The sequence below is a fragment of the Rhynchophorus ferrugineus genome, unplaced genomic scaffold, assembly GCF_030347505.1.
Source record: "Rhynchophorus ferrugineus isolate W39M unplaced genomic scaffold, kcgeb_rfMv2 rfM4, whole genome shotgun sequence".
Lineage (NCBI taxonomy): Eukaryota > Metazoa > Arthropoda > Insecta > Coleoptera > Curculionidae > Rhynchophorus > Rhynchophorus ferrugineus.
Window position 1 is genome coordinate 26,171,957 of NW_027472583.1, and position 27,872 is coordinate 26,199,828.

A 27,872-nucleotide genomic window follows, 5' to 3' on the forward strand; every position below is an offset into this window, starting at 1 on the left:
TTTATATAGCTATAATAGGTATATTAGAGAACATTACTTACCAACCTCAAAATGTAAGGATTATCAAGCATTAGTACTGAGATGCTAATGGCGCATATTTATAAAAATTGAGTTCCCTATTCCTATGAAATTATACTTTCTTACGTTTTTAATTAAATGTCACTCCGAGCATAATTACTTAACTGTTATTTTTTATTTTAATTAGCTATTAAGTTGTTCATGAAATAATTTTGTTTCTTAAATATGCATTAGAATATTTGTTTTTAGTTATTACACATAATCGCAAATGTATACAATAAAACACTGATTATTAATTATTTCACCGATTCATTTTTAATCCATATAAGCCCAATAAACCCTACATCAACATACAGGTAAAAACCAATTAATTCCATAGTAGTGGCAGTATAACAATAACTATTATAAATATTTTAATATGTCACGTAGTAGGAGGGATCTCCAAAATCCTTGAAAATATTTTGATAAAATAACCAATCATCTTGATCCGGATTTTCTTGCAGGGCTAGCGTATTGTTAATGTTCAGATATGTAATGTTCTTTTCTGCATCGATATGTGGTGTGTTCGGTACCCAAGTGATCTTCAACACATTTGATTCGTCTGATAATGTGGGGTTTCTAAAATCATAATAAAAACTTTGTTACGTTGTCATATTATTGGTAAAAATTATTGATGATAATAGTCGTTACAAAAACCAGTCAGTAGTAATACAATTTATTTTGAGTACCGGATACACAACTATTTAAAAGACACACAGTTCGGTAGCCTATAACTTCGTTCATACAGGGAAGAAAATTAATTCATCAAATCAAAACTGCTTGGGATATAAGTTTCTAATCCGAAAAATGAAATTCTTGAAAGAAAACTGTATAGGAAAACAAATACTATAAAACATATTTCTAAATCCAACAATAGGTAAAGCCTGTTGAATAAACAAAAAAAAATAAATGAAATAATATTTTAATGTTTTATAATAGAACTCACAGTATTTCACTGAGTCCATGTTATTAAAATGATGAATATAGCAACACAGCAGTCCCCGAATCCGCGTCTTTCTTTTTCCTGATATCTGGTTAAGATTCTCTGTAACTATATTGGTCTAAACACAAAATGCAGAGATTAATTCATGTATTTCAAAAAATAATAATTTTAATGATTATATCATTTTATCCCATAAGTAACTGAACATAAGAAACCTTTGAAAACATCAAAACAACCAGAATAGGTAATGACAATGAGTACTCGAAATATGGAGTCGAAGAACTACCTTCTAATTGACCCTTTCAAAATTGTCAAAATATCATAATTATTCCTTACAATTATCAATATTTATTTAACGGAGTAGCAGTTTGTTTTTTATGGAGATGGTATATTAAAACGATAGGTTAATTAAATCAGAATGATAAATTGAATAGCTACAAAAAACCTTTTGTTTTTTTCCACGTTATGTTGAAAGTAGCAATCTTTCAATATAACATGATGAACAAGAACAAGAAATATTATCAAATACTATATAATGAAAATAATTTTAATTATATATTCCTTAAAAATGTTAGTAGGTCATATAAACTCCTATTAATTATGAATATTATTACAGCTTATTACAATATATATTACCGAGTTTTTGCAAAATTAGTCCACATGGTTACCATCCTTTTTATTGTTAATGCATCCTCTGGAGATACTGTTGCATTAGTGTAGAATATATATTTTAAATCTTCTGCGTGTTGAACTCCTAAAACATTTATTTAAAATTATTTTCTTAATAATATATTATTTTCAACATCCGGTATATATGATAAGAATACATAAAAATATAAGTATATATATTTACGGAATATCTTGAAATAATACTTCACTCCAGGAATTTTTAATTGATTTGATTAGTAGATAAATATTATTATCACAATTTATTGCTTCAATTACGTTATTATATTGTATATTAATATTTCATATATGTATCACACTTGTTAGAGGTAAACATGATGTTCTGATTTTTTTTTAAATACGTTTTATACTTTTAATGGTTTTCATTTAAAGAGCACTGACAGAGATTCTAATATCTTGAATATTAAAAAAAAATATGAGTAAAATTAATTTTTTCTTTTAATTATATCTGAAAAACAAACGTAGCGTTCCTTATCATTAGGACAAGTTTTTTAAACAAAATTAAAAAGCTTACGGAAATATTCTTCACATTTATATCCCATAATAAGAAAAAAGTTATGAAGAAGACATTTGAAAAAACATTGACAGATTGAAGTTTTTTTAAATGGGCTTCTGGGTAAATCTCAATTTACAATTTAACTTAATTTTCAATAATTCGATTGAGTACACAAATGAACATATATCTGTAGAAATAAAAATAAATTGCCTAAAGTAAGTCAATTATTTCATAATGACTGCAATTATTCGGTTAATTCATTTTTTGTTTGTTTTTTGTTGTGTTTGTAATTGTCAGGACAAGATTTATATAAAGGTACAGAAAAGTACTGACAGATTGACGTTCAATGGTTTAGTTTATTCGACTGTTTTAGCTGTTACATATTAGCGATAGATCAGTTCAATAACTTTATTATTTTATTAGTTGTTTTGACGAAAAAGTAAGAAAATAAAATTTAGAATATTATTAAATACACCAAGTAACTTAATTACGTTATTAATTACATAAATTAATTACGTCCACTTTTGGTTTATTTTATTATTAAGAAAATGGAACCAGAAAAGTTGGCTTGGTTGGCATAGTGATAAGGACGACAAACAGTCCTCAAGACCACAGTCCTGCGATAGTGACGGGTTCGATTTCTGGTACATGGTCGTAAATGTATGTTTGTGATTGTTTAATATTCTTGATTGTCGTTAGCAAAGAGTGTATAATCCTTCAAGGAATATGATACCAGTCACACTAGTCACCAAGCCGGGTAAGACCGAATGTTTTCTGATATGATCTGCGAGTTGATAACTCGCCGGTCGGTAGGCTTAATACCAATGACCATGGTTCGGAGCCCATGTTAAAAAGTAAATCTAAGCCAGATAAACTCTAGCTGCTAATAAGGAGACTATTTAAAACGTAGGCGGCAGTTAGACGAAAATTGCTTGCTTGAAAATACCATTGCTTCAAAAGATCCCATATGGGCGTGAGTCGAGAAAATAGCTGAGAGGAGAGGATTCAAGAGTCATCAAAAACTCATTTTTGTTAAATTCGAGAATACCACAAATTTCAACTAACTTTCCCGCTGAATTTTTAAGCGTATCTATTTTATTTCATTCAATTCACCTTGCATTTGCTAGAAATTAGGAAATTAAGGAATTAAGGAAGGAATTACAAGCTCAATCATAGGAAGAGTGTGGAATACATGTTAAATTTCCGTATTTTTTCTACAAAGTAGGAATGTCGGCTGCGAACGAAAATCGATATCGATATATTTATAAAAATATCAATTTGTCGGAGAATAAAAAATCAATTTTTTTGTAACAACTTTGATATATTAAAAAAAGATGGTTATTAAAAAAAATATCGGAGAAACAAAATAATATTGATGTATCGATCTAAAGGTAGAATATCGTCATATATATATATATATATATATATGAATAAATAAAAAATCTCGATTTTTTTGCAACCGACAAGTTGGGTGCTAGAGAACCGGTAATGTCACAGTGCTAGTTTTCTCAACAGATACAAGTATAAGATAATAATATATATAAGATAATAATAATATTAAGACAAATTAATGTCCACCGATTCTCTTTAATGAAGAAAAATTATTTTTTAATAACACGCTCTTATAATATATCTAATCATGATATGCGTTATTTACACACATTGTGTTCGTTATCTCGATGTAACGGTGAATCTAACCGTTAATACCGTGTAAATATACTACAGATAGCTACTTTACCTGGCTCTGTTCTGTTGGGATTGCCCAAACGTCCTTGATAAGAGAATTTATAATAATAAACGTCCGTATATTTGGACATGAGGGCAGCAGCTTCCCTTATTGGCCTGTTAAATTCATCCACTGTAGCCCACTAAAATAATATTACTTTTAAAATAAAATATAGATCTTTCCTTATCTACCTACCTTAAAGGCGTCCTGTTCGTTGAGGCCTAGAGGCGATAATTTAAAATATTTATATCTAATCATGGTTCCAGCAAGGATCTTTTTAAATAGGTCTTTAGTAAGATCATATGGAGCCAATGAGAGTGGTTTAATTTTCAAATTGAGCAAAATAATAGCAAAAATACGTAACAGTAAATCTAAGTAAAGTATAATTAGGATATGATACACCTTAACTAAGCTAAAATAGGTTCTTACTGATATGAATACCAGGTGCAACCTCAAAAGAGGTGAATCCGACTATTGCTGGTACACGAACAAAATTTCCACTCTCCAGTATTTGATAGCTCCTCCCTGATAGAACAGCTCCTTCATGTTCTGGTTCTTGAACGACAGCGAACGGAAATCCATTTATAATATTACCACTAAGCCAGATCTAGAAACCACATTTACTAGCTGTACACATACATGAATTTCAACATCACATAGAACTAGAATGTCGTATTAGGTGTTTGCTTATATAACATATATATGTATATATATATATATATATATATATATATATATATATATATATATATATGCAGATAAAACTTTAATTTGTAGTTTAGGCGGTTTTTATGCTTCTTTATCTTCTTCGCACATTCTTTCTCATCAGTCTTTTTCACTTCAGTCTTAACTATTTTCCTAGTATCTTTTTCGACAAGATTAACCTTACTCTGGGGTGATGTTAATAGTAAATTTGGCTTTGTTATTTTCCAAAATTGCTTAGTTGCGGTCGTTGCCATGATGTAGCTTAATGGTTATAATATGATTTGAGCGGTTTATTCACATCGATCTACCCTACATAATTTGTTGTATTAATTGTATTGTTATATTATTCAATATATGTTTGTATTATAAAATCATAGTATAAGGGGATAATACATAAATATTTTATATGTTAGATAACAACATCAAAAAATAGTACAAATTGATTTATCAATTTTTTCTTTATATATTTATTTATTTAAGTATCTTCGCCAGCGTTCGCAGTACAACCTACAAATTTCATGTTCAAATGACTTAATGTCTATATATTAATCGGCTTAGTGACAATTTTAGCTTGCTTTTTAAGGAAAATGAATCATCTGGAGATGTGAATTATAGTAAATTATATAGTAGATTATTCGACGTTTCTATGGTACGTAAATCTACTACGGACGAGTAAATTTTAAAATAGATATCTGGCAACGATGTAACCAGAATTAAAATCAAAGCTATAAGATATGTGATAACATAACATTGGATTATTAAAACTTTCGATTAATTAATATAATTATTTACCTAAGTTGTTTACCTAAATTTTGAAAAATAAATAGTCAATTTATTGATTGTAAATACATTTCCATATTGTAAAAAAATAATTTACAAGTTTACAGTCAAATAACAACTTCAAAATTGTTTTATTCCTATATTATCTGTTTTATTATACAAATAGGTATTACTTTATGTATTATCCCATATTTATGTTTATAACATAAAAGTAAAGAAATATTTTGTATATTAATATTACATGCTCTGAAGTTCCAGAAAATAATCTTACTTACGATATTTCGTTTTAATGTTCAATAATGTGGTAATTTAAATTTATCAATAACTATCATTTTTATATTATTCCTTATACTCTGTTTTAAGAGAAATATGACACTAGTTTGTATTCATACTCATCCGTTACCGAGTGTTTTAAATGTGATACTTACAGAAAATGTTGCCAAATTTTCAACCACTTTCAGTTTTTTATAATCGACTTCCCGAAGTCGCTTCACTAAGGTTTTCGAATCAGTTGGTAAAATACCTAATAGTAAACCCAGCTTGTCTGCATTGGACTTCGCTTGTCTAGTCAAGGTCCATGTACATAGGGCGTTACCACTTTGCATAATAGCAGCTCGATACAAACCTAAAAATTGATCACGCGCTATTGAAAAATGATGAAAAAAACACCTATGACCTACCTTCAGTTAATTTGGAATTCAACAAATACGACAATGATGCTGCTCCGGCACTTTGTCCAAAGACGGTTATTTTTTCTGGGTCGCCACCAAATGCTGCCACATTTTTTTTCACCCACTTCATAGCGAGAATTTGGTCTTTTAATCCCCAGTTACCGGGAGCAACGTCATCTTCAGTACTGAAATAAATCAGAACATCCTCTTAAAAGCTTAACTCGTTAAATTAATAAATAACAACAGTAATTAGTAATAAAATATAGCTACAACAAACAAGTAACTGTTTATAGAAAAAAATCTATAATAGCGAAAGTTTACGTTTAATAGAAGTGCTTAACTGTTAGGTGCCTAAATTGAAAACCTCCGAGGCGAAACAAGAGTCGACCCAATTTATAACATCTTCAAAGGAACAAAAAAAAGCATTTGAGTCAGATCGCAACTTCTTGTAACAAAATTATCCCCCTTATTTTATATTCTTGGACTTGTCATAATTAATGAATTAGCTTGTTGCCTCCAGTAACTATGAGATGCAATAACCGTTTTCTCTTCTGCTGTTCGAAATATTGTTACCATGTGTAGAAACAACAGTGAAGACTTTAATTTTGTCTTTTTGAATATTGCCAAAGCTTTAATCGATGCGAAAATGCATAATGTATGGGAATAACCTCTATTAGGTTGTCCAATTCTTACTATATTTGGCAACAATCTTCATACAGAATCACCTGAATATTTCATCTATAGTTTATTTCAGTTAAAAGCAAAAAAGCAACTTTTCTAAAAATTGGCGGTTGTTATTTCTAACTGACACATTTAACTATGTGGGATTAAGGATAAATACTTTGCTTTGACATTTCAAATTCCTACGTTCCATACCACTAACATAAAATTAAGAGTATTTCAAGTATTTTCAAATCAGCCTATAGTATTTATGTTTGAAATACATTGTAATATCAATTCATCCTCTAAAAATAAAAATACCTATCGTTTGTAAATACATTATTATTTGTTTCGTCTCCAAAGTGACATGTCAAATTACAAATTTTTATAGATTAGCTTTATTGAAATTATTGATTGATTGTTATGATTATTGTAATTGGATATATTAGTCACATATGCCATAAAGCCATTAGAAATAAGTATACTCTTTTCTCTGGCATTCTCTTACCTTAAGAATCCAAATACTCCTAATCTATAGTTAAAAGCTACATATAACACATCTTTCTCCAGGAGATAATCGGGCGCAAACTCTTCATAACGTGAGGATCCGCTCCAAAATGTACCCCCATATACCCATACCATCACAGGAAGTGTTCCCTTTAGCTAAAAATAAAATACCGATATATATATATATATAAATATAAATATATATATATATATATATATATATATATATATATATATATATATATATATATATATATATGTATATATATATATATATATATATATATATATATATATACAGACATATATATACATATATATATATATATGTATATATATATATATATATATATATATATATATATATATATATATATATATACACACATATATATATATATATATATATATATATATGTATATATATATATATATATATATATATATATATATATACAGACATATATATATATATATATATATATATATATATATGTGTGTGTGTGTGTGTGTATGTGTGTGTGTTATTTTATTCCACTTCTTATTATTATTTCTCTTGTCCATATATCGACTGTGGAGGTGTAATTTTTAAAATATGTCAACAATCTAACCTAATAATGCAAGCAATCCAATTCTATATGCGAACTAAGTTTGTGAAAGCATTATTCTTGTATAAGAAATGATAGTAGAAAATTACTCTAGAGTGACATTACAGTAACGATTGTGAAACACTTTTTGAAAAGAAGCCAACTGAGCTACTAAGGAAGTGGTGCAACGATAATATAACCTGGATACTTGATGATTGGAAGGATGTTGTATGACCAGGTTAATCGTTGCAAAAATCGTTTCTTACAAATAACCGGTTCTATGTATGGAGAACACCATGAAGAAGAAGCAAACCTATGATCCGTTCTGCCCGCATCAAACATCTGGTTCTAGGGAAGACTCCATAATGGATGGGCGGCAATATCGTGGTATTGAGTTGAACCTCTAATTCACATCAGTGAACAGATTACTACGAATAAATATCTTGAATTCCTAAATGATGAAATTCTTACTATAACTTGTACATTGTTGCCAAGCACTGGCATATTCCAAGATGATAATGCGTAAAATGCGTTCATACATACAGCTACAAAGATTTATTTTCTTCTTGGTCTTATTTTTAAGTGGATCAATATATCATCAAATATCTTCCTTGGCCAGCACAATCGCCAGACTTAGCCACAATTGAATCACTATAGGGAGTTTTAGACCAGAGAATGAGGAATAGATATTCAACATCATTGAAGCAATTGGCGGATGTTTTGATACAAAAATGGGACAACATTTCAGTTCATCAAAAGTTTATTGGAAACTAATCAGGCGCTCTAAGAATATCTTCCGCTTTGTTAAATAAATATTATGCATACATCTGGTGTTCATATTATTTCATCCAACTCCTGTATTTAAAATGGTGTTTGATTATTTGTTCGTGACATTTTATAAATAGTTTATTAAAAACCTTCGAAAATTAATATAAAGCACCAAAAATTGGGACAATTTGCTCAACTTACAGATTAATCCAAAATGCCAAATTCGATCGAAAGCTTGTGAGACATCCAGGAATTTTTTTCCTGAAACGTATTTTACTCTGTGTACTTGTTAGCTTGTTGAGTGGTGATATCGAATACCATCCTGGAAATCTAGTATTATTACAAAATGTTTAACACGTTTAAATATTAGTTTCTCAAGTAGTTTTGATATTGCAGGTCGCAGCGAAATAGGCCTGTAAGATTCAACTTGTTCTACAGGTTTGACAGGTTTTTTGAGCATAATTATTTATGTAACCTTAAAGCATTTCGGAACATGCTTTAGTCTTAAACAGGCATTAAATATATATGTCAACATGATGATTGTTTTGTGGCAGTTCTTTCAATAATCCAGGTGAAATGTGATCTATTCCAGGTGCTTTTTCAGGAATGAGGTTTTCAGTTTCAGTGTCAACTTCTAATGGAGAAATTAGATATAGATCTACATCGGGTTGACAAACAGGAGATGTATCCATTGTAGATTCTATATCATTGTTGAAATATGTTAGCTAAGTATTGTTCGAACAATTCAACTTTTTCATCGTTGCGTCGGACCCATTCATTTTGAATATCTTTAATTGGTGGTACTCAAATAATCGGTCTTTTAAATCTTTGAGTTTCCTTCCATAGCGAATAATATTTGTCTGCTTCTGGGCTTAATTCATTTACATATTTTTGAAAGCAATTCTGTTCATATTTTTTGATCTTTTGATTCGTCTGATTACTAATTCTATTAAAAGTTGTTTTGTCTGCAGCATTTCTGATTCTGTGCAATACTCTTCAAACTTTTCGCTTTTATCAATTATCTAATCCCGGAGGGTAAATTGCTTCATATTCTGATTCCTCTCTTATTATTGGAGTAGCATCTATTGCAGCTGACCGAGTTTGTTCAATTAGATATTTGGTTTGTTGCTCAAGATCATCTATACTTTTGAGTCTTAGTTTTAAAGTGATTTGTTCCTGCAGTATTAACATGAATTTGTCCCACTTAGTATATTTGTTGGTAAGATCAGGCCAAATTTACATATACATATTATATATTAAGTTATATGCATCATATCTCAAATATGCTAGAAATTAATTAATTTTTGAATAAAAAACTGTTTTAAATCTGTTTATTTTGATCAGTAGAAGAGTTTTGTAAAGTAATCATAAATTACTTGTGTGAGTCTTAGTTTGAGTACAAGTATATGTTCTGTTTAAGGATAAATTATTAAATAATGTATACGTACATCAGTTGTATACACGTTTATATAGAGACAATCCTCGGATCCGACAACATTTGATTCCTTGGTGAAATGTTCTAGGATATTCAACTGGGTACAAGCATCTCTGTCCGCTACTGCATCCAACACGCCAGTCCATGGATCATTGGGTACTGGAGCCTGTATACCGACAAAATCATCCAAATTAATCGAATATTTGCAAAATTTGGGAGTAACAAATAGCTTACCGCGAATCTCAAATCGCCTAAGGGTTTTTTAGCGAACGGAATACCACGGAAAGCATAGTAAGTTTTACCATTAATAGCAGTTTTGTTTACAGTACCTCGTAGTTGTCCATCTGAGAGTGTAATGGTTGGGCTAAAATTCTGAAAAAATTATTTTAAATAACAAAGTAAGTTTGTCTTATGTACGAAGTGTATCTTTAAATATGATTTTCTTGATGTAATTATTAACCAATATTTCCAAAGAAAATAAATATTTTTCCAGAAAAGCGGGAATTTTCTTTATTGGGATTTTATTCATTCACTATTTTTTTACTATAGCGCCATTTAGAATTATTTAATAACTTTTGACCTCATATTTTCAATTATTTAAATAAATTTTAGTGACTCGTTCAACAAAACAGCTTCATTTGTTGAACTGCTGGCAATACGGTCATAGTATATAATTACCACTAAAAACCGTTGCAAGAATCCTCTCCAAATACGATATCCGAATAGTATTATATTAGGTTTTTGCAGGTATTCTGATCTTATTTGCCATTTAGAAGCCTTTCTCAATGAATGTCTGAAAATTTTTAAAAAAATATTTTCAATCATTCTCCGAAGCTTTTCTTATTTCTGACAAAACGACTATATCCTGTCAAAAGATGTAACAGTATTCCAATCATCCATGTTTGCATTTCAGCATTCTGTCACTGTATAACTAGCCCAGCCATGCTACTTCGATCTGAATAAATGAAGACGTTATATCCGATGAGAACGCTGGGTATAGCAGAATTGTGGCACGTGTGGCAGATCATATTCGGGCTGCAATATTATTTGTTTCACGACTCTTACAACGTGAGCCCGAAAAAGAGAATTTTTATTACATATTACTCCATATTGCGTCTTTCTTGCAACAGTACGCTATTCAATTTGTTCAATTGATCTCGGTAGACATCAGTATGCACATAGATAGCTCTCCTGGGCTAACTTATGATATTTTGCGCTTACGATTAGCGGTCACAGTTCGTCGCCTACCAGCCACATACAAATCTCTTTTCTGCCTGACAAGCAATCACACTGCGAAAAGGCTCGTAATATAGCCATTTTCCTTCCTTTCAGATCTTTCTGAAGTTCATTGAGAGTTTGAGGCGAGTTCGCATCTAATAAATCTTGCAATTCGTTGTCTTCGATTATTTTTTGGTTCTCCAGACCATCGACAAAATCACCACTTTTAAATCACTGAAATCAAAACCGACGATTGCCATATATCGGAGCAGGTTTCACTATAAATTTCTGTAAGTGTTCAATGGGAATTTATCTAATCAAACAACAAAAGTCATGAATGTTGAAAAATGTGTAAAGTTCCTAGTAACTCTATTATAGTAGTTCCAAAGTTTCTGAAATTATTCTTTGTGAGGATAAACATAACATACATATTTTTTATGTTACGTTAGTTTACCAGTACCAAACCAGATTGTTAGAATACAAAGAACAGTTTTGTACACAATAAATTTAAATATAATTTTAAATAAACTGACAATCATTTCGAAGAATCACTTTCATATTTAAACTTAATTTTCATCCGTAAATATTATGTCTTTATACGAGTATACAGTATAAACTAATATCACGAACAATATAAACTGATGTATAAGCTTTAAGAAGTTTTTTTAAATATAATTTTAAAGTCGAAGTAAGAATGTAAAAAAATTAATTAATGCACAGGATATATTTAATATTGTGTTGAATTACAAAAATCGAAATTCATAAATAGCTTTGTAGCGACCTTGAGGCATGTCGAATTTTACATAGTGGAATAACGGTCTACAAAATACCCAGAAATATAATCCCAGATGTTGAACACGGGCGGGGTGCCAGCAGCGTCAACTAGAACCCGATAACGAATAGCTAGCAACCCCGAGACGTTTATCTGGGATGTTATTGAAGGGTATTTCCGTCATTCAGTGCTGAACCCTCGTTTGGTTTAGACGTGCCACCATCTACTGCCCAAGCCTTGTCTCCAGGTAACACCGCTGCTATCCACTTTATCTATTTTGTATTTTCCACATTTTTATATTACTTCAATAAATAATGGTCACATAATGTAAACACCACTGTTTCATTTCATTTTACCTCCATTCACCGAGCCACATGTAATTTACCCTAAAGTGGTGACCCCGACGTGATCTTTCGCAAAATAGGGTTTGGACTCGTGAATGGAGGGTACGTGCAACATGGTGTATTTTACGTCGCCGTTATATTTTTTGTTTCAACATTTTCAATATTTTTAATTCGATTCGTTTTCGATTTTACCGTTATTCCTTCAACATTACATTAATTCAAACATTTGTTCCTCATTAAATTTTATTTAAGTGCTGGAACAATGAACCTTAAATTTCATTTCATTATTTCCAATTCATTTTTTTTTAATTTTTTGCCCAAATTTTATTTCTTTCACAAATCTTTTGAACTCTTAGAGATTTTTACATCACTGTTTAATCATCAGCGTCTTGGCTAAACATGTCTTTCGGCACTATATTTAAATCATAATGTCTTCCTTCGCTCGCCGTCTCCGCCATAATGGCAGACTTTTTGATTTGAAAGGCGTTAGGCAGCTTCGGTCGGATATCGTCGTTATTTGTTTTTTCTGAATTACCGTAACGTATGTGACTACGGATTAGTCACAGAGCAGCTCCAAAAGCTAGGTACCGATTACAATCACCGTAGACTTGTCATGTCTTCGCCGAGGTACCAGAATTGCCAACGTCTCGTCGTCGAACAATCGATCCTCCCACAGCGTCGATTATGGAAGCCCTGTCCGAAAAACAGCTTGTTTTCAACGTCGTCGATGGACCACATTCAAGTGCAAAAGCGACGATGAAGCAACGCTATCTGTAGGACCGTAAGATATCAACAGCCGTACCAGATCGCAACCGTACCAACCACAACCGTTTCGATTTATCATATGTTTCAAAGCCCTTTTAATGCAGCACATTTTGTTTGGTATATCGGTATTTTGTATTTGATTTTTTTTTCATACATTTTTGTATTTTTATTTGCTTAAAATAATTGTATGTAAAATTCTGGCAGAGGAGTATTGTAGCGACCTTGAGGCATGTCGATTTTACATAGTGGAATAACGGTCTACAAAATACCCAGAAATATAATCCCAGATCTTGAACACGGGTGGGGTGCCAGCAGCGCCAACTAGAACCCGATAACAAATTGCTGGCAACCCCGAGACGTTTATCTGGGATGTTATTGAAGGGTATTTCCATGGATTCAGTAACCGACCACCGTTTGGTTCAGACGTACCACCATCGACTGCCCAAGCCTCGTCACCAAGTAACACCGCTGTCATCCGTTTTATCTATTTTGTATTTTCCACATTTTTATATTACTTCAATAAATAACGGTCACATAATGCAAACACCACTGTTTCATTTCGTTTTACCTCCATTCACTAAGCCATATCTACTTACCCCAAAGCTTTAAACTACTTAAGAACACCTTCAATCACAAATTTGATATGTTCTAACTTGGTAGTTAATACGTGTAACTTTATTTCAACATTTATATCAAGGATAAATATTTTATAGGAATGTATTTAGAAGAGTATATATAAAATGATATATAATTTTAATACGAAACATATCATGGATAACAGAAGTCCTATAATCTAACCGAAATTTGATTGAAGTCTATATAAAAACTTAAAACAAAGTTAGAGTTTTTCCAAAAACTTATCTATATAACAACATTAGTCTATATAATAACTTGTTGAAACAGTTTAATAATCATATTATAGTGCAAATATATTTCTTCGCAATTATTTACCTGACAATCTAACGTATGGTAACTAATCAAGATACAAATATATATAAGGATGGCAATCATTTTTGTAAAATTCAAATATTAATTCAAGTTTGATATATATATATACATTTGCTGACAATGTGACCAATTTAATTGGGTACTTTGACAATACACGGTCTTTCCATTTTGTCCATTAAACTACATTATCTACTATTTGCTCCATATGCATTAAACAACTAATAGACAATAAATCGTCTTCTATTTACAAATATTTTTTAACAATGACAACAGTAACAATTATGAGTACATGTTATCTTTGAACCAAAATAGTTTTACGACAACCAAAATATAGTAGGTAATTTTATGAAAAAGTTTATTATCAGCTTTAGCGAGTAGTAATATATTATATATAATGACTTAACTGAAATATAGTAAGTGATGTAGTTTTGTAAATGCTGTTATCTGGTTTGACATGTCATGTGAAAATATGAATAAAAGTATATCATATCGATAGTTTTTCTATTAAAATCCTCAATTCGCATCTTCATGTATTACAATGCAACGTTGTCACGTCAATTTTAGGTCTAGCATAACAAAACACATTATAAAAGGACTTGAACCACATTAATTAATTAACTTGTTTTATTATATTTACACTAAACTCCTTTCCACACCATCTATGAGGTAGAGTTTTAAGCGCATTTTATGCATGGAGATTCACCTAATCCACCTAATTAACAATTGTACATCAATGTAATGTATTCTACATTCGTTAGAGAGAATATTTACATCTTTACGTTTAGTTCTTGTTTCCCTCAATATCTCCTAAATATAATATTAGATTTGATTAATGTAATGTAATGTTTAATTGTATTCTCTTAAATGCATTCTGTAAAACAGTTAGTTTAATTATCTCCTCATAAATTCTAACTTAGTAATGGTGTATATTCTGAACAATTATAAACATATATATGCCCACAAATCTCACACACTGTACAATACTTTTTTCTGCAGTTATCCTAAGTTAATTGGCAATTGGCAAACTCTTTGTTGGTAATGGTTAGTATTGGACCATATGCCTACAACAACAGTTTTATTCAGCCACAGTCGCGCTGATGATTTAAATAATTTTGCAGATGTGCCTGGAGATGAAGATATTAGATGATTGCATGTACTATGATGTCATACCAAATATCCATTTCCATAATTCCCTATAACTTCTTTTCTCTGGTTTTGTAATATCAAATGAACGATGTTGGTTTGGTAGCGATTCAGTCATCTATTATCGCACTTATTTAGTATTTCAAAACTGCCAATTAGGCCATGTGTCATCGACTGAGTAATAATCAGAATTCCTGGCAATTTCCCATAATAACTACAACAGCTTACACTTCACAAATATTGCAAATGGTGGCCGTGGACACAAGAAGACGTCTGTAATTTAACTCGACTTTCTGTCTTTTTTCAATATTGCTGGTCTTTTTTTCAACAATATATTATTCAATTTTTTCAATTAATATTGGTAGGTATTCTCAGTACGCAATTCCATTGGGTTTAGCCAGTAGTTGTTTAGCAACACCTTGCTGATCTTGCCATTTGTACAGCAAGATATTAGGCCATGAATAACCCGCAACGGACATATAAAACTCTTCATACTGTGCATGGCCAGTAATGGAATCGTGATGTTCAAATAGTTTGAAGTGAAATAATAGATAATTGTTTTGAGTTAACATTAATAAAAACAATAACAGTTGTGAATATTTTATTTCAACATTATGGCACAAATATGAAATAAATGTTAATAAGTGGTGTAATATGAAGGATCACCATAAGTGTTATAAATATCCTTATAGAATAGCCAGTCATCTTGTTCAGAATTTTTTTGCATGGTTACAGTATCATTTATGTTTAAATAATGCACACTTTCACTAACGTTAGTACTTGGTGTATTGGGTATCCAAGTAATGTTTCGAAGAACACCAGTTCCATTTGACGAAGTTGGGTTCCTTAAATATTGCAAAATTATACATAATTTTCAAATCCATCTCCAACCAAACTTACCCAGTTTTAGCAAAATTCGTCCACATAGTTATGACTCTTTTCACTGTTAATGAATCCTTTTCGGATACGGATACGTTTTTGTAGAAAATATAATTCATATCTTCAGCATGTTGGACACCTAAAATTAAAATATAGTTGAATCTGAATATAGTGTGAAGATATAGTTGAATCATTATTTATGCAAATATAATTTATATGTCATTTTGATTTTTAATATAGCGTTTACTAAAATATTATTTATATAATACATTTATATTCTATACCTGAAACGGTTCTATTTGAATTTCCCAGTTTTCCCTCGTACGAGAATTTGTAGTAGTAAACATTAGAATATCGTGACATCATATGAACGGTTTTCCTTACTGGTCTGTTGAATTGGTCGATCGTAGCAAACTAAAAAATCGAGATTTTTATTATTTAGTATTCCAAAATTTCAAAATGATTTGAATTTACTGCTGCCAACTTTATACAAAATATGGCCATTTTATTGATATAATTTCTTGAATTGTGAAAAATGAATTTGAAAAGTTGCGAAGGACTGAGTCAATTGATCATGTTAAAACCACTGGTCGTGAAATTAAACAGTTGTTCAAATGTCAATAGCGAAACAGTGTGTGAGCATGTTAGTGCTGAACATCATTTTGCTGTCGTAGATAAGAATGAAGTTTCAAGAAGTTTCCTGCAAAGGATATTTATTAAGGACCTGTATCTCAGTAATTGTTAAACATTTAACACATCATTGCGAATATATCATCAAAATCATAGAATATCATAATCATAGAATCATTGAATTTCCCTAGATTCCCTTACAGTTACATGCAAGTGTCTGAAAATATAGCGTAATATAAATAACAATTATTTTTAAAAAGTGATTTTGACTAATAATTTTTGAAAAACATTCATAAATATTAGAAGTAAAATTGAAAATTTGAAAATAATATAACACCTTTATTTTGAATCATTTGCTGACACATTTGATACTTTAAATTCTTTTAATTTGATCTTTTGAATTTGGATTTTCCTTCAAAGTTAAGATAATGTGACAAGGACTTAAATTTGCAGAATTTTTTGGCTGTATGTCGAATATTATAAAATATAAGTAAAGCCAAAATATCAACAGTATAAGTTAGCTTATTATAATTTCTCAATATTTAACAATGTTTTACAATCTTCTTTAATATAACCATTAGGTTGTTACATTTCTATCGTGTTTAAAAGTTGTTTAAATCCACTTTCACCACTTGATCAACATAATTTTTAATTTACTTTTGCTGCGGTAAATTCAAAACAAACTGAGCTTGTAGTATTAACTTAATATTGACAAGAGACAAATATGTTTTTTATTAAATATCTTATGATTAACCTATAAGTTAATATAGTTGTTTCCCTAAAACTTTAGCCAAATATGTTGAAGCAACTATATTTATTTGCTAACGAATTGCTTAAAACTGTAAATTTGCTATAACAATTCGTTTATTTGTTAAGTCTTAGTTAGAAAAATGCATACACTGACAAGTGTAATTTGACATTATGATATTACAGTTGAGTACAACATTCATGTCTATATAAAATAAAAACCTTGTTTTTGCTAAATTTCTTAGTCAGATGTCAATATATTTTTCTTATAACTTATAGTATACAGACAGATATAGGAAACATATTAAGTTTCTTCTTATATATCCGGTACTGTAAAATAAACGCTAGTCTTGGAACGCTTGAAATAGCACTTTGAAAATTGATTAATTTTGTTCTTGGTTCCAATTTCAGTTTTGGTTTAAATGATTTATAACCACCCCGGGGATTAAACTGTTCTCAAAGAATGTCTACACGGCTTACAAAATGATAAAGCGACTGTTTTCTGATCTTGTGGACATGCGGTGGTATATATTCAACGCAGGAAAATTAACTATCGTTTCAACATGATTGTTTTCTTACTTGCTACGCAAAAAAAAGTACTCTTATAGTAGTCATACCATGGATAAAAAGTAAAGTCATGGATTAGTTCAAGAGAACTCAACAACGATACCGAAAATTACTCTTCATGTGATCTAAGTGAAGTTGGTTCAATGAGTGAAGTTCGATTCATATACTTACTCTAAAAGCTTTATCTAGATCTGTAATCAATAAAAATCCTAAGTATTTATTCTTGATTTTATTCCCAGCTTCGTTCCTTTTGGAGGTTACATTAGTTAGATCGTATGGAGCTAAATTTTTCGGCAAAACTTTCAAATTCAAAAATCCGATAACGAGCAAATCTGAAATCGATTAAGAAATATATGAAGAGAGAATAACAATAGAATAGTTTATCGTTTACAATTTGATCCCGTAATCCTCGCCGCGAGCTCATTTGAATTGTATCCAATAATGGAAGGTACTCTGTTGAATTTTCCGCTAGCCAATATTTCATAAGTCCGCCCACTAAGAACTGCCCCTGAATGATCTGGTTCTTGAACAACAGCAAATGGTAAACCAGCCAAGATATCGCCATCAGATAAGATCTAAAACAAAATTTAATATTAGTCCGAAATTCTTTTTTTAAGTTATTATATGTGAATTAAGTTAGATATTTAAATAGATTTGTTATGTTATATCCAATGAAACACATCTGTAACTATAATTATGACTTATTTCTATAAAACAGGATATTAATATTGTCTCCACTAATCCAAATGAATTGAGAAAGAATTGATTGAAGATCGAAATTCAAGCTAACTAAACACTCTTTTCGGAAAGTTAAAATTATAATGTTTATTTCTAACAAAATAGCTGATCCATGTTTTCCAATTCTATCAGCAAATTGTAAATTGAATATTTTCTATCATCAGTTTAAAATCAGTGATTTCGATACACTTGCTGCTTGCTGTAAAGCTTAAAAATGGAACTTTAAGCTAAATAAACCATGGGCAAAAATAATAGAAGGCTAATATTGAACAAATAATGCTCAAATAATAATATTATTGTATAATTCAAAACGGAAATGAAGTAAATCCAAGAAAATGTGGAAAATAAATTATTTATTGCATTCTAAAATATATATTTATAGCATATTAAAAATTCGTCAGCAGTAATTATTATTTCTGGTTATTATTAGATATTACTCAAATACTTTTCAACCGAATTTTATAGAGTAACTGATAAAGTACTAAGCAAATAGCATTGTTTGAATATTCATTTTATTAGATGCTTACATACATCAGCGAGATCTATTGGTGAACAAGCAAATTATCGATGTAAGTACTTGCTCAACAGCCTAAACTAACAGTTAAATTCGATAACTTTGACATATTTGGTACTTTTCAGTGTTAATCCTGAAATGCTCAGAACTAAATTTTCTACATTCAGTACTTTTGTTGTTTAACTTAAAGGAATATCCTTCCGAAGTTCCTTAAACACTTTTTCAAACATATACTGATTTTGCACCGTTATATCCCAATTGTCCGTTTATATTAAATTATTTAAAAGTAGTAGTAATGGATATTTTTGTAAACATTTTAGCACGTCTTAATAGCAGTTTCTCAAATAATTTGATACAACTTGTTCTGAAGGTTTGTCAGGTTCCGTAAGCATATTTTTTCTGCCATCTTTATTTCATAATACTTCACAGACCTTATATATACTCTATTCAACGTTTTTTGTACATACGTCATCAAGATGTTTAATGTATGGTCTGCCCTAATTTGTAAATTCGTTTCAGAATCAGACAATATTTTCCTTCTCATTTTAGTCTAGTTAAAAACAGATACTATGCTGTCTAATTAGTTCGAACACGTAAACGACTGAGTCTGCCAAATTCGTCCAGATGTTAGACGTATGCAAAATTCTTGAAAGCAGTAATGATAAGAGGTTAGAACTCTAACCTATAAACTATTGTGTCTGTATAATTAACTGTAGTTTTATTTTAGACGTACTATAATGTTAAAATAAATTATTTTTGACAACATTTTGTTTAATTATTTTATTTTTATTTGGATTAGAATAGCCAAACTGAAATAAAACTCAGACTTGGTGTGGCAACGCTGCCACATATTGATGTCACAAATTTAAATAACTAGATTCATTCATATTATTTCGTAATTAATATGAAAAATATGCCTTAAATGGGAATCATCCAGAAAATCTCTGTATCAAATAGTAAAATAGGCATTTGGCTCTTAGCACCCAAGACAATTGCAGAGAACTTGCTATCTATTTCATGAAACTTCACTTTCCCAGAGCCCACAGGAATATTTATACTTTAAAATTCTTCAAAAACCAACACCAGTTCACATGATCTAAAATAAGAAGAAATTTTCTGACAAATTAAAAGACTAGGAAGCAACATTCAACGGGTGAAAACAGAATTGTTGCAGAACTCTAAAGTCAGTCGGTTCAGGGAGCGTAAGTCAAATCACATTGTAAAACACTTGGCAAATTGAAAATGTACCTTGATCCATCCACTACATAAGAGGGAACTTTTTGAACGATATTAAATTAAGAAATAAACAATTCCGAAATTAGGTATAACCAATAATAAACAACGGAGTGGAGGACCTATAACATACCTTACGTTATTGGAAAACCTAGCTTAAACACTCAAAGCACCTTCAGACAGAACTTTTAGTTGATTAATCAACTATTTCCAGGCGTTTTACATATGATGAGAATGATTCAAAGTTTCAACACCTCAGTTTCATTAGTTGCTAGGCAAAATAAGAAGGGTTATATAATTATGTCATATTCATAGGCATAACATTTTGCTGTGCATATGGTAGGATCTGCTGAAACCGCGTGAAACTATTACAGCAGATATCTACCGACATCAATTAAGCAAATTTACAAGGTATTGATGGAAATATATTGGTAATATCGAGTAACAGTCATACACTTACATAAAAACACTTGGCATCACATAGCAAGAGCTGTGAAGGATAAACTGACGCTGTTAGAATGGGAAGTTCTGCCACATCCAACATACTCACCAGATAGAGAGTTTTCTGATTACCACTTGTTCAAGTAGATGCAGCATGGGCTGGTTAGCACACTTATTTCAATATCGTTCTTTCAACACGACATCGTATAATGATGAAAAATATTTTGATTATTATATATTTTACTAGGTTGTCTAATTAAATGATCAGATATAATTTATATATCATATACGTCTTTCTTCTGTTATATTTTCACTACCTATAACTTATATCACGTGTTAATCTCAAGCTGAATAATATTTAATAATATAATAAGTGAAAAAGAGCATTTTAACGTTTCAAATATTAACTAAAATGTAATACTAAGTTTCTTACTTTAACGGTAACATTATTTTCTGCTGACTTCAATTGTTTATAGTCCACAAGACGAAGACGTTCTATCAAGGCGGTCGAGTTAGTTTCAGTGATGTTTAGTTCTTTTCCCACTTGTTGAGCTTTAGTCTTAGCATTCCTACTCAACGACCACAAACATAGCCCATTACCACTTTCCATAATTGCAGCTCGATATAATCCTAAAATAAGCATTATTTCATTGCTATAATTATTATATTAGATATATATTATTATAATGTGAAAGAAGTCCGAAGAAGAAAGACGTTTTTCAAATGATAACAAATGTTACTAAATAATATTGTACATGTAATGCAACATAAGATGACAGCCAAAATTGCCGATCTTCGTTATTCCCATCACTATAGATGCTGATTTCGATTTAGAAAATAGATTAACGTCACATTGCAAATATCCCGAGTACTACTTCAGAATTATTTGATCCGTCTTTGATTGATAAGCTTTTTAAAGCAAAGTTTATTAATGTACCAAAAAATAACAGATATATGAGTGTGAATTGTGAACAGTAGTGAATGTGAGTTACAACTCAATATAATTCAATTTTATCGTGTTTTATTGAACAAATAGAAATAAGGGTTAATCTATAAAGCATTATAAAGTATAGATATTGTATAAAAATATATTTTGACTGCTTTCTTCTATTTGAACGTCGTAAGGGCGATTTGCGTTAGTTGAGTTCGAAATATCAAGAAGGAGGGAATAAAGCAAAGTTTATAACCTCTCTAGCTCGAGATAATAACTGTTTAGAGTATGCTGTAACGTAATGTTCTTGCTTATGAATACTTAGAGAGAATTATAGAATATCATGCAAAAAAAATTAACACTACCTAAATGATATAATTTTTTACACCTGATTATGATATGCACTTTTAATGTATAAAAGCTGTGTATTTTATATTGATTTAAAAGTAAGAATATGTCGTTTTATCCAAAAATACTTCCCTGTCGCAGCCTGTATATGAAGAACGTACTCTAGCTGATCAAACCTGTAGAAAGCGGTTCGTGCAACTTAAAATCGCACATTAACCATAAGATTCAGAAATGTAAAATCCATAAGATTGGTTAATAAAAATTCATATTTATATAAATCATTAAAAGTTGAATTACCAACAATTGGTATCATGTCTAAACTACCTTAAGATTGATAAGTAAGAAAGAATGTTGGGACCTTTAGCGAACTGAAACTCAGAGACGCTGACGTTTTTTAATTTGTGACATATTGCTTCAGATTACTGCCGGTGATATATAAAAATTAATATATTTAGACGATCCTAAGCATAAAATATCATGGTTTAGAGAATATGTTTTCAATATCAGCTGCCACAATGTGCAACTGATATGTTTGGAATAGAATTGAATTTTCGACCACCATTTGTAATGCAAAATATTCTTCCAGCGGATGATTCTCATCTTGTACCAATCATAATAAAATATAGCAACTCCAATAAATAACACATATTCCTTTAAATATGCTTTTTTGATTAAAAATAATTAACAATATTTATCAAAAATATCAGCTAGTATTTATTTTCTTTAATGAAGGTATTTATTTTTTAATTGTATTTCATAATTTGATATTTTTTTAACGAAACTGTAAAAAGTTATCATACCTTTTGTTAAATTACTATTGACCAAATACGAAACAGACGCTGCACCGGCGCTTTCACCAAATATTGTTATTTTACTAGTATCTCCGCCGAAGTGAGCTATGTTCTTCTTCACCCATTTTAAAGCCAAAATTTGATCTTTCAGCCCCCAATTACCTGGCGCTGCTAAATCTTCAGTGCTGAAAATGTTGATTATAAAACACGTTTACAGATATTACTGCTCATAATCTTAAGTTAAATGTAGGTCAAGAAAAATTAATTAATTAAGTTAATACCTCAAAAATCCAAATATTCCTAATCTATAGTTAAAAGACACATAGAGCACGTCTTTATCCAAAATATAATCTGGTGCGTATGTGTTATAATCAGATGATCCAGACACAAATCCACCTCCATATATCCATACCATAACAGGCAAGTTTCCAGTTAACTAAAAAGTTTTAAATATACTTGTACAATCCATAAAATGTTTTAAATAATAATTAGTATATTATTGTAGTAATATGGTTTTTATTACTCTTAGTGGTTCTATAATCTGCCCAGTAGGCAATAAGTATATCTTATGTTATTATTATCTATATATATATATATATATATATATATATATATATATATATATATATATATATATATATATATATATATATATATATATATATATATATATATAATATATAATATATATATATATATATATATATATATATATATATATATATATATAACAATGTAGAAAATCACTTCATTAATCTTAATTAATTAGCCTTATACTATTTATAAAGTATATATACGTCCAATCATCAGATCAGGTGGTGTTAAACGTTTTAGTCTACACACTTCACTACCATGTTGCATATTTAGCTGATTAGCGAGAACATTGAGATGCACTGACACTCTTTCGAAGTACTTCACCCAAACACTTTCAATTACACTCGGTATAGGTTCTAGAGGAATATCGCGTTGTATCACTTCTTATGAAACATAGCACCCAACACTTTAATTTGGAACCGTTGAATCATGGATATATTAGATTTGCTAGTGGTACCCCATAGTTGGATTCCATATAACCAAATAGGCTTAAGTATTGATTCGTATAGATATCTTGATATCTAATGATAACTCAGATTTGCGCCCGATGAGCCAATATATCTGATGTAATTTAAATCCAAGTTGTTTTCGTTTAGAGAGTATGTGCTTCTTCCAGGTTAGGCGTCGATTGAAATATGTACAAACTAATTTTAACGCATATCTCCTTAATTAGTGTATTCAAATTTGAAATAATATTTTATAATGTCTAGATTTGTAATATTGAAAACTATATACAACAAAATATTTAACATTCTCTACTTGTGGAGTAAAAGTTATATGGGTAAATTTTGTTTCATTGGCTTTAATGTGCCAAGTCTTCAACCATCGTTGTATTTGCTCCAGACGAATTTGTAGGGTCAGTGATGCCGTGACTGGATCTTCATGCCACAGTAGTTATTTTTGTGGTGGGTAGATCAGCTGTATATAGAAGATACAGTATTGAACCCAGTACATTACTTTGCGGAAGTCCTGAATATACGGGATGTAATTCGGTATGTTTGAGAATCGTTAATATTTTAGCTACTTTCCAGATGCTAGGTAAGTAATTAATTCGTAGCATAGTATTAAATATATGTGTTAATAGTTTTATACCCTTTTTTGATAATTCATATCCAGCAGCTTTTTTAATATCAATATCTCTCATTACTGTTTGTTTAACTTTTTGACATTTATTTTTTAATGCCGTAAATCCATTTGAAATAACTAATTTAAAAACCTAGTCAATTTATTTTCGTCATCTTTATGTAGCTCAGACTAATGAAGGTTTAAAAATATTTTTTAAGTGTTTTCAGAAAATGTCGGCCTTCTCCTTATTGCTTCTAGCCCAATTATTTTCATTTTAGAAATAGTAAAATGCAATATATTTTTGAAGTTAAATACAGCAATAATGAAGTTATGCGGTGAACTTAGTTGTGTACAATTTATATTATAAATTGTTTGTGGTATCTTGTGAGAAATGAAAATAGTAAGAAACCGATATTTGACAAACGTATATGAAATTTAGAAAAACTGATGTTAAGGCTTAAAACATTCTCGATGCTATTGTTCCTATTGCAGTACCACAAATGCTGACAATTAAATAATCGCATTCTACTGCAAATCTCAAAGGTATCCAGTTATAGCAAGAATAAAAATTCATTCACACAGACAATTAAATCTAAAATCCGGCCATTTCGAACGGCATTTTTATCAATCCTCCTGCATGATTCCGAGATCTACAGAGTAGTGCACACTAGGGAAATAAATCACAGTGAACAGTAAAATTCAATGAATTCTTCACAGTCTTCATACAACGAACAGTTAAAAAAGACGCCGGGTAAGATCTTAGAGAACGACCTGAAAATAGGAGACTAACATTGTCCAATGCCAGAACGGTTGTGGCCGACCTCAGAGAGTGGCAATGGTAAAGATATTCTCACATACTAAATATTTTACTGCAAAACACAAAAAGATGTGTCATTTTTAAAATGTGAACATATCAGTGGGGACTAATTTGAAAAATAATAAACTACAAATATTCAACAAATTTTACATAAATTGATTGTTCATTAAAATTATAATAAGAAATGTTTATCAACATTGGATCTCTAGTTTGCACTGACTGGACCTGCTTACAAACCACAACAAAAAAAGACCTTCAGAACAATCCATAAAATAAAGACCCTCCTAGAATAAATCGCACGATTTTGGAGGCCCTTTAATATCTCAATAAAGATAATTATATCTCCAAAATTTTCCTGCAAAATATCCATGGTGGTCCCACTCTGTAGCACGTCCGTATCATTCAATTTTGATCACAGTAAATTGGTTATCATTGTTTACTTTTACTAGAATTTTCTTGATTTTCAATGAAATTTTGGAAAATTATATTTATATTGAGATATTTTTAATCACCACCGCCTTACCTATAATTTTATATATTGCATGGAAAAAATTGCTTGCTTCCAAAGACATTTATCTAGAAATGCGCCTATTTGCTAAAAATGTAGTGAAAAATGTATCCTCTTATATACACACTGAATAGAGAGAGTTGTCTATGATTATTAATTTTAAACTTCTGACTTTACGTACGAGCACTGACTGATTGTTTACTGAATCGTTCGTCTTGAATTTAGCCTCCAAACGTTGGAGACTCGATTTTTAAGGTCCAACCCATCTGTTATAAAATGGATACAACATAAACCATGTAACTTGCAAGAGTAATTTGGCATCAGTAATTTTAGATTAGATACGCTTAATATAATCTTGATCCAAAAATTAATTCATTGCTACTGTTGTACTTGGATCAACTCACAAACAAGACGAATGCTGGATTTGTTAGTTACACAGCAATAAGGACAAGCAATCGGAATTACTTTGTTTTGCCAGCGTTACACTACTAGTCCAGTTTATGTATTAGTGAAACCCCATAAGTTCAAATACGTTTTTTAAATAGGCTGATAAATCAAATATTTGATCTATAAATATTAAGTTATTTAATTTTGAGTCTAACTTGCAACTCAATTTTTCAGTTTCTAGCTCATTTTTGAATCTCGCTGACTTGTTGTTTATCTATAGCTCTGATATATATATATATATATATATACTATAACGAAACAAGAACACTTACATTTGTAGTATAGATATTGATATAAAGACAATCTTCTGATCCAACAATGTCTGACAAATTATCCAGAGATAATGCTTGGGTACAACTCTCTTTATCAGCAGTCGCATTTAATACACCACTCCATGGATCATTTGGTACTGGAGCCTGAATTATAACAAGAACACATATTAAATCATGGTATAGAAAATGCATAGCACCTTACAGCAAATCTTAAGTCACCAATTGGTTTTTTAGCAAATGGGATTCCTCGATATGCATAATAAATTTTACCATCTTGGGCAGTCTTACGAACTGTTCCTTGGACTTTTCCATCCGATAGTGTCACAATAGGGCTCAATTCCTGAAAATAACGTTACACGATTTTCATATTTAAATGTACTTATTAATTTGCACACATATATTTTCACTTTATATCTTTACCTGACAATAAGTGATGCCAGCACAAAATAAAACACCCCAATAACTAATAACAGGAAACATAGTGAAACACTTATTGTCACTCGAATATATCTTATTGTATTACCTACTCTAATTCTTTTCACTTATTTATATACATTATAGTTAGCGATAAATTCTAATTCAATATGTAAAACGTGTAACTATTTCATTATCAACAATAATTCTAAACAAATATGACAATAATTAGTGGAATTTTTCGTCTTATACACAATTATGTATATGAGCAGCATTTAAATCAATTCCAATTTTACCCCATGAATAATTGTACGTCATGTGAACTCGTGGAATAAACTCACTCGTCATTGAGTAATACAAGTTTACAACGGAAGAAAAACTTTGCATCAATGCAAAACAGTTATCTGCAACCGATAATATAATTGTTAAATATTAGTTGCTGCAGTTTTAAATTGAAAAATCGGTTTTGAAAATACATCACCGAATATCAAAAACATATATTATATATAATATATAAGTATATTTTGAATATCGATAACTTAGTTCCGAAATAATAACTTCCAATGAAGTTTATTTTCATCTTCAAACTTACGTAACCAAATAAAACTGTCAAAAGTTCAAACTCCTATTTATTATTATTATTATCTGACATACTAAAACGGCCTTTGGTTTCAGCAGGATAATATCATCATTATCAGCCACAAATGAAATATTCACTAATTCA

The 27,872-nt window shown here is 30.2% G+C and overlaps 1 protein-coding gene across 1 annotated transcript; it reads right to left on the reverse strand.

Moving 5' to 3' along the window:
* Positions 1 to 313: 313 nt before the first annotated feature.
* Positions 314 to 27,313, reverse strand: LOC143196331 (uncharacterized). The gene is made up of 22 exons (XM_076403997.1): positions 27,155 to 27,313; positions 26,937 to 27,074; positions 26,735 to 26,878; positions 23,313 to 23,467; positions 23,041 to 23,216; positions 21,395 to 21,591; positions 18,427 to 18,610; positions 18,207 to 18,367; positions 16,376 to 16,505; positions 16,113 to 16,230; positions 15,853 to 16,057; positions 14,073 to 14,141; positions 10,257 to 10,394; positions 10,036 to 10,188; positions 7,234 to 7,388; positions 6,075 to 6,250; positions 5,823 to 6,019; positions 4,339 to 4,516; positions 4,105 to 4,280; positions 3,922 to 4,051; positions 1,637 to 1,754; positions 314 to 636 (listed from the first exon to the last, which is right to left on the reverse strand). Exons 1-22 carry the CDS (start codon positions 27,212 to 27,214, stop codon positions 432 to 434), a joined length of 3,363 nt encoding a protein of 1,120 aa, XP_076260112.1. The 5' UTR covers positions 27,215 to 27,313; the 3' UTR covers positions 314 to 431.
* Positions 27,314 to 27,872: the final 559 nt, after the last annotated feature.

What these genes read in the sequence shown, in the direction of transcription:
- LOC143196331 (XM_076403997.1), bottom strand. Translation starts at nt 27,214, where the DNA reads ATGTTTCCTGTTATTAGTTATTGGGGTGTTTTATTTTGTGCTGGCATC. An exon ending in CAATAGTAATTTAACAAAAG is followed by an intron (nt 21,592 to 23,040) that starts GTATGATAACTT and finishes TGCTTATTTTAG; the next exon opens with GATTATATCGAGCTGCAATT. An exon ending in GGAGTATTTGGATTCTTAAG is followed by an intron (nt 6,251 to 7,233) that starts GTAAGAGAATGC and finishes GATTTATTTCAG; the next exon opens with TACTGAAGATGACGTTGCTC.